At 38.6% G+C, this 8,892-nt stretch overlaps 1 protein-coding gene across 1 annotated transcript; it reads left to right on the top strand.

Annotated features, from left to right (window-relative positions):
• Nucleotides 1-3,443: 3,443 nt before the first annotated feature.
• Fam216b (family with sequence similarity 216 member B) lies at nucleotides 3,444-8,658 on the top strand. The gene is made up of 3 exons (XM_042685480.1): nucleotides 3,444-3,542; nucleotides 6,783-6,903; nucleotides 8,474-8,658. The coding sequence occupies exons 1-3, from the start codon at nucleotides 3,444-3,446 to the stop codon at nucleotides 8,656-8,658; spliced, it is 405 nt and encodes a 134-aa protein (XP_042541414.1).
• The last annotated feature ends 234 nt before the right edge of the window (nucleotides 8,659-8,892 follow it).

Genomic DNA, 8,892 nt, shown 5'->3' on the forward strand with positions numbered 1-8,892 from the left:
GTCAACCTGTATCCTTATTTCAGCATTTTGTTATTTCCCTTCCCCTCCTCAAATTAGAAAAATGTATATATAGGATGGAGGGCACTCGAATCAAATATAGTGAAAACAGGGGTTATACAATGGGGGAAGAACATCTGTGGCTGACAATCACTGCTTCTATGTCCAAGGTAGTATTCTTTCACTAAAAGTGGTCTAAAAAGGATAATTTTTTAGTTCAAATAAGTTTCTGTATTTTTAGGACCCATGGACCTGTAGCAGGTACTTAGAAAGTACTTTTGAAAAATAAACTGACTGATAGTAGTTTGGCCTTAGAGCCAGTTCTTGGTTAACTTAATTTTCTTTTGTAGTAGTCTTCTAGCCAATTTTATAACAGATTGACTATAATAAATACCCTCTTTGTCAAACACACAGACTTATTACTATTTTTCTATTGAACAGGGACTATTGCATACTGTAATGAATAAACATATGTATGTAACATTAGCTAGTGCTGTGAGCCCTAAAAGTGATCTTATCAAGGAAAAACATTCAAAAAAGACTCAGTTGACAATATCAACTGCCTATAACTGCTTTTCATCTCTTAATAGAGAATCACCAATCTCTCAGATCCAGTGTGAAGTTTTGAGGTTTTTCACTGGCATTGCTAGACTTTTATCTGAGCTATTGTTATTTTCTTGGGTGATCTGCATTGAAATTATTGATAAGAATTGCAAATTCTTTGTGTATTGAGCCCTTTCTTATTTAAGATCTATTTACCTGTCTTATCTTTTTTCTTTGCCCAGTCAAAGAACTTTCAATTTTTGATTTCTTTTTGGTGTCTCTGCTTCCAGTTTTTCTCTAGAAATTCTTCCTTTTTGCAGATAAGCTTGTACTAAGATAAGAAAGCTTCTTGAGAAAGCAAGGAAGTCTATAGTAATAATGCTATCACAGAGCAAGGAAGGGCTATGTGGGAAATATCTCAGGTCACAGATTCATTATAATCATGTTATATAGCTTCTAATCATGATCAAGTACAAAGAATATCTTATCTACCCCATCCCAAATATAAAAGGAATTTTATTTGAAATAAGGATAATTTCACAGATTACCACAATCAAATTCATGCCTATAGCTTCATCATTCTGAGCAATGGGAGTGGGGGTTACTCGTTCCAGATTTGGCTCTCTATTTGAGGAATTTTGAGGTAATGGGAGTGCCCTGTAGATTCCTTCCTGTTTAGGACTCAACATCTGTCTGTGCTCTTTTTTTCCTTCATGTTTATAGTTTGTTTTTTTTTTAAATTTATGTATTTTTTAGTTGGTCATGGGGCCTGAACTCTGGGCCTGGGCGCTGTCCCTCAGTTCTTCAGCTCAAGGCTAGTACTCTACCACCTGAGCCATAGCACCACTTCCAGCTTTTTCTGCTTATGTGGTGCTGAGGAATCAAACCCAGGGCCTCATGCATGCAAGACAAGCACACTACCACTGAGCCACCTTCCCAGCCCACAGGTTGATTTTTTTTTTTTTTTTTTGCCTTGAGACATGGTTTCACTATGTAGCACAGACTGGCATTGAACTTCCTATCTTCCTGCATCAGTCTCCCAAGTATTGGAGACATACCTGATAAAACTGACCCTTAAGGAGACATAAATTCTGACAGCATAACAGGTTAAACTGCATTGAAGTCCTTCACAGCAAGAAAGGGCACACAGCCAAGCTTCCTGGACCTTTGTCTCATTACAGGATGTTGCTTAGATATCTGTTGATCAACAGACTGAATTTCTATGACCACTGAGGATCCTGCAAGGAAACTGCACTGAGTATAAACACCAGCTTTTAAAACAGGGGGGACACAGTAAAAGGTAAGTTCCTTTAAAAAATTACCTTTCTGTTCCAAATTTATCTTATAATTTGTTGTCAGCAATAGCTGAAGAAAAGCATTTGTGAACTATCACTGAGAACTAAAAGCATCAGTCATTTCCTCATGCTATTTGAGGACAGAGGAAATCGCCCCAACCTTGGAGAATATTTATTCTCTGCTCTACAGATCTGGAAAATGGGAGGAGGGTTATTGAGATGATTTGAGTACAGGGTAGAGCATAGGTTTCAGTCAGACTAAATATTAAAAGTATATCTCTTAAACATTGAAGGAAAGCAGTATTAGATAAAATACATACAGTTTAATTTGTAAGACTCTGCCCTGGAAACAATACACAAGGAGGTGCTGACTGGTGTTTGTCTAAGATATTTCCTAGCTAGAAGATTTGAGTGTTAGATCTGTGATCTCAGAACTGATCAGAATCTTCACTCCATGAAATACGTTGTAAGCCTGTTTGTGTGTGTGGTGTCCATGTGTATGCATGTATGAGCACTACCAGGGGAGGCCACGGAGAGAAGGAACAGGCATAAGGGGAAATCATTCTATGCTCATGATCTCAGCAACCACACAAACCACTAGGTAGACATGACAACCATCATGAAGATAAGAGGACCCAGGCTATAAGAAGGAAACAAACTCAGGTCTGTTGGTTCTAAGATCTAAGCAACATCTATTACAGTTTCTCTTCTTCATTAGGCTGCCGTATGGATATTGGTATAGTCTAACATAGAACATTTGTTACTATATCTGATTCATCAGATTCTTTCTGTTATTCTATAGTTTGTATTACTGAGAAAGACAAAGGACAACAAACAACTATTCTGGTTTCCACTTTTTGCTTGGAGATGCTAATTCAGTATGTCTAGTCTTCCCAGATTGTTAATTGTTCATTATTACTATATATACCTAAGATTCTAAATCCTAAATTACCTGGAAAAAAACTGCTTCATTCTGTATCTTTCTCTGGCAAGTGGAAAGAGTATGACTAAGTTTAATAGTTTATCATATGTGCAAGAACTAGAGAAAGATGTGGGGACATATCATATTGCTACTAAAGTTATTTTAAGATATATTTAATGAGCTGGGAAGGTTCACAACACATATATATTGTGATCACATTTTTCTAAAATCAAATATGTGTTACTCAGAAAAGGCAAATTAAATTAAAGCAAACCAATCAAATGCAAGCAATAGGTAGGGAAGGGTAATCTTACTTTTTTCTCCAAATCTTTAGAAAAACTATTCCCCAAACCTCCAAAATGGTTTGTTACTTTTAGAATCAGATAATAATGTTATTTAAAATGATCAAGGCATAACTGTAGTAGAAATGGCATGGCTCTAAAAGCCACACATTATAAACACAGTGAATTATTCCTTCTGTAGAAGTGGGAGAACATGAAAAAATGCAGAAATAGGCTATTTGGTGAGATCTGATTACTTGGAAACATGAGAAAATGTTCATGTGCTTTGGAACAAATAACTTATTTACTTATTTGCTTGTTTGTTTTCTGAAGTCTATCCCAGAATGAACACAATGTGAATGATGCTATGCTTTATTATTCCTGAAAGGTACAGGGGAAAGAAGAATGGGAGGAAACAAGAAAAGACAAAAGAAGCTGAAGAATGTTCCACAAATTCCTGGCATTCAAGTCCCTACCTCTGTTGCTGACACTTCCTTGCTCAAGGTAGGGCATTTGTTGTTGTTGTTGTTTTGTTGGTTTTCTTTTGTCAGTTATGGGGCCTGAACTCTGGGCCTGGGCACTGTCTCTCAGCTCTTCAGCTCAAGGCTAGTGCTCTACCACTTGAGCCACAAGTCCACTTCTGACTTTTTCTGCTTATGTGGTGCTGAGGAATCGAACCCAGGGCCTCATACATGCAAGACAAGCACTCTACCACTGAGCCACCTTCCCAGCCCAAGATAGGGTGCTTTATTCTCAAATAAAAAGCCTTGTTTATCTTTCTCTTGGTGCTTTAGGACTTTTCCTAATGTCTCTTTCTCCCAATTCTGGAACTTGTATGATTAATGTAATTTGAAGGCACAAAGGAGAGAGTAGCTTAGCATTGGGAGGACTTAATACTAAACCTATCTAATTACAGCAGCTCTGCTGAACTGTCACCTCCGGTGGCTCATTGGCTTACTTGTGATGGAATGCTGTACTTTCTTGCTGAAGCTTTTTTTGGTCTAAGCTAGTCATAGCACTCATAAGCTTTGTAAACACTTCAGTTTCTTTTCCTTCTACCCCTTCCAGGAAGGCATAGACAACAGAATAAGAACGGTAGATGTTACTTACTACTTCTCATTAAGGATACTTAAGAGTTTTGCTAAGGGAAAGAAGTATCTTCATAAAATAAAGCTGTAATTTTTAAGGTTTTTATCTTGCCTAATGTAAATTCTCACTGTAGTTTGGAACTTTGCTCTTAAAATTGGTTTGTAATTTTCTTATTATCTGTTCTCAATCATTTGAAAGGCTTAATTAGTTATTCAGGAAGGGAATCCATTATCTTCTTCAAATTCAGAAATTGTAAGGCTACATTGATGTCTCAAATTTTGAGACACTTGGCTTTATTACGTTTGTTCAATATCAATTTTTATCAAATATCAATATCAAATTTAATGTCTAGACCTCAAAAACAAATGACATGAACAAAAAAACTGTCTCATAGATTTTAGTCCCACACAGAATATCTTATAGGAAAAGCCATCTTGTCCTACTTTTATACAATATCTTAACTTGAATTTTTATTTGGTAGCTACCTAATAGTTTTGATAGTTCTGACATTGCTTAAATTTCTCCTCTAGGATAACCTTTTGTTGAACTTAATTTTACTAGACTGGTGATGTCATTCTCTGTTTTTCATCTGTAAATAACCACAAAAAATTGCTCACCTCATAGGAATGTTATAACTTAAAAGCTAATACATGAAAAGGCTTGTCTTATCATATAGTAATCATTCAAGATATAGTAAATATAAAATAGCAATTGGAACCTATCCCAGTTGGGCATTGGTGGCTCATGCTTATAATTAGCTTCAGGAGGCTGAAATCTGAGGATCCTGATATAAAGTCAGGCAGAGAAGTCTATAAGACTTGTATCTTCAATTAAGCAGCCAAAAACCCAGAAGCAGAGATGTGGCTGAAGTGGTACAGTAAATAGACTTGATCAAAGGCATCAAGTGAGAGTGTAAGAACCTGAGTTCAAACCCCAGTACTGACACAGAAAATGGAAAAGTAAAACATCTTTTCTTCTATTTTCCTCTCTATCTGTGTGACAGTGGCCCTCTGAATGATCTGCCCACCAATGTCCACCATCTCTCAAGTCCATTGTCTAGATATAACAAGGCTGGTGTAACCTTTTTAAAGTAACAATCTGGCCAGTTTAAAGTATGGCATTTGGAGCCAGGTGCTGGTGGCTCATGCCTGTAATCTTAGCTCCTCAAGAGGCTGAGATCTGAGGATCACAGTTCAAAGCTAGCCTTGGCTGGAACATTCGTGAGAAACTTATCTAAAATAAGCTACTGCCAGATGCTGGTGGCCCAGATCTGTAATCATAGCTACTCAGGAGGCTGAGATCTGAGGATCGAGGTTCAAAGCCAGTCCAGGCAGGAAAGTCAGTGAGACTCTTATCTCCAATAACCACCAGAAAACCCGAAGTCTCACTGTGGCTCAAGCGGTAGAGCGCTCACCTTGAGCTGAAGAGTGCAGGGACAGCACCCAAGCCCAGAGTTCAAGCGCCATGACCAACCAAAATAAATAAATAAATAGATAAATAAATTAAATTAAATAAGCTACTAAGAAGCTAGAAATAGAGCGGTAGCTCTAGTGGTAGAGTGCTACCCTTAAGCAAAAGAAACTCAGAGATAGCATCCAGGCTCTGGGACAGCTAAATCATTTTTGCAGAAGGAACAGAAGCTGCCTTATGCATAGCCAGATGATGAGACCACTGGACTCCACCAGTGCGGATCAGCAGCCTTCACTTTTCCTTTACTCCAACTGGAACAATCAAATATCCCTCCAAATGATGACTGGGCATCAAACCCACCTCTGTCAACAATCCTTGCCTTCAGTAGAGAATTTTAATGGCTCCTTGTGTAAGTTATATTTTAAATTCAATAAAGTAAAAAGGTCTCCATGAGCTTTTCCTGTCTAATTCAACAACTTCCTTAATTCAGATTCCATGCTATTTTTGAACTAAGGAAAAAGGAAAGCCTGGTTCCCTACATATCCAAATATTTTGTGCCCCATAAGAGCATTTTGCCTCCTTTATTTTTAACTGACTTTTTTTTTCCAGTCCAGTGCATCACAAACTTTAGACTCTACGTTTGAGAATCAACTGAGGGTATGAAACAATAAAATGTAGGGCCCAAGGCTCACAGTTTCTGATTCAGCAGGTTAAGGCTTGAGTTGAGAGTTTTGGTATTTATTTTACTGGGGTTGCCCAGAGCCTTGTGTATACTGGGCAATTACTCTCTCCCTGAGCTCTGTCTCCAGCCCTGAGAATTTACATTTCTAACAGATGCCTAGGTATTGCTCATGCTTTGAAGAACAGTATTGTAGCCCCTCGGGGACTCTTCCTCACCCTGCAGACTTTGATGCAGTAGGTATCTCATTAAAGAAGCTTACCTGGACTGCTACGGGTAATTTGTTCTCCTGCATTTTCATAATACTTTCTTACTGTTGATGATAACCACTTACCTACCACATTATCCATCTAGTCACTCATCTTCCTTCCCTTCTAGGAACTTTCTACTGAAGGTCTGACCCATTCTGAGGCTGGTTATAATTCAGACCTATATAGATCTCCCAACATACCATCTCTACAAAATCTTAAATCTTGGAACTATTTGGATTTCCCTCAGCCCACTACCATGACCCTCTTATTTTTTTTTTACCATTGTAAAGTCATTCACCTGCTCTGTTCTGACAGGACCTAACCCGAGGACAACAATCCTACTTTTACAGCATCATGAGGATTTATGACTCCAGGCCCCAGTGGGAGGCCCTGCAGAGCCGCTATATTCAGAGGCTGGCACACCAACAGCGGCTGGGTGAGTCTACCTGCCTGACCTGAACCAGCCTCTCATCAGGAAGGGATTTGTGTGCTGTAGTCAGGAGTCAAGTTTCCAGATAAATAATTCAAGAAAAACGGCTTTTGCCAACCTGTTTCAGCAGCAGGATTGGCTAGCTAAGTTTAAAAATGATCATCATAGACAACATACATAGATATAGACATACAGACAACAGTATATATAGACAACATTTGGCTAAATTAAGAAGGCTTAATAAACAATAGTATGCAGTATTATAAAATGTATTTTTTAAAAGCTATCTGAGTTGGGAGGACCTCTTCTACATCACTATCAATGCCACTAAGTTTAGAAAGCCAACCTAGGCTTCCACCATGGCACTGGTCCTTGGATGTCTGTGAAAACTAGGAAGCCTGGTTTCTTAAAATAATAGTTACTTTTCTTTTGGGGGCATTTGCTATGTCCCATAGATAGGATATACCTCATTTTTCTCCACACTTTATAGTTGTGAAAAATGCAACTATGGGTAGGTAATGCAATTTAGCGAAGATTGCACAGATAGCCAGTGCCAATGAGGACTTCAAGCCAGAATTGGAGTCTCCCAAAACCACACACCCCTGCTCTGTGGGCTCTCCTCCTCTACCAACCCCTTCAGATTTTATGGAACACAAGTGAAACCATGGTTGTGAAAGACCTGCACATATCATAAGCACCAACCTACTAAAAGCTATCATTAAGTCTTTCTGTGTGAGAGACGTTTCCTGTTGCCAGCCCCTCTGTTACGTCCTTCTCCTAACTCTGATGGAAAACTGAAGCATGGATAAGTAAAATATCTTGATTAGGATTGTGCAACCAGTATGGCCCTGATTCAGAGCCAGGAGTTGGCAGGTACTCGTGATTATGTGCAGTGCTGGAGAAACATTGCCATCGGATTGCTTTATTCTCAGAGCAAAATTGCATAGAAACCAATAAATCTAAAAGCAGACACATTCAGTATTTAGGGCACATGAATCCACCTGTCACCTCCATAAGGTGTAGGTATCTGAGACTCATCCTCTGAGTTTCTGATTCCATAGGTCTGTGGAATAGTCAGAAGAATACATTTCAATTTTTGAAAAGCATAGCTCTTCCCCAAGGTGATTCTCCACTTGGTTGTATATAGGACATTTTGAGAGACACTGAAAGGGATCAAATACCTCTCTTCCTGGATTTAAAGAAACTGCAGCATGCACTGTTATAAAATGTAAAAAAAAATAAGGTTTAAAGAAACTATAGCGTGCTCTGTTATCAATAACATTGTTATCAGAAGAACATTCTGATATCGAAGACGAGTTACTCATGTGACAATTCCTCATTGCTCAAGTCTTTCCCCCAAGTGATCTGACCTATTAAACAATGAATGACTAAATATTTACTAACTCATTGAATGAGACATACAAAAAAAGAAAACTATAGTACTTTACCCTCAGAGATAGGCATCCTAACTACAAAAGAAGATCTCTTGTGGACATATCTGAATATTACATGTTTTATTTAGTTCTCTAAAACTGTCAATGTGCTAGTTCCTCTTATTTTCTCCCCTCCTTCCCAGGCTATATCACCCAGCAGGAAGCCTTGGCTTGTGGTACTCTCCTTATAGAGTCAACCAAGAAAGCCTCAGCCAAGGTAGCAAAGCAATGGACCGTTTCCCGGAAGTCTTCAGCCATGACAAGAAAATGTCTGTCAGCAAGACCCAAGTCTGCAGCTGGTCCCAGGGCCCACAGTGCACGGTGCTGAGTATCCGGAGCCAAGGTTGTACAGCCCCTGCACATGGCAGTTTGTCTGTGTATCCTGGCATCCTTAGTATTCAGCGTGTGCTTAAGCTTATATTTCCTGAATGACAATGAATAAAAGAGTAACTACTAATACAAACCTTAGGCCTAGAAATAATCTTTCATTCACATAAATTTTACCAGTGAGAACAAGTTGTAAGGTTTACAAAGCTATAGAGCAGAGACGAAGCTTTCCCAC

The sequence above is a fragment of the Dipodomys spectabilis genome, unplaced genomic scaffold, assembly GCF_019054845.1.
Source record: "Dipodomys spectabilis isolate Male_0828 unplaced genomic scaffold, ASM1905484v1 ptg000095l, whole genome shotgun sequence".
Classification (NCBI taxonomy): domain Eukaryota; kingdom Metazoa; phylum Chordata; class Mammalia; order Rodentia; family Heteromyidae; genus Dipodomys; species Dipodomys spectabilis.

Coding starts and splice junctions, on each gene's coding strand:
- Fam216b (XM_042685480.1), top strand. CDS start 3,444: ATGGGAGGAAACAAGAAAAGACAAAAGAAGCTGAAGAATGTTCCACAA. Junction 3,543..6,782: donor CTGACACTTCCTTGCTCAAG/GTAGGGCATTTG, acceptor CTGTTCTGACAG/GACCTAACCCGAGGACAACA. Junction 6,904..8,473: donor GGCACACCAACAGCGGCTGG/GTGAGTCTACCT, acceptor CCTCCTTCCCAG/GCTATATCACCCAGCAGGAA.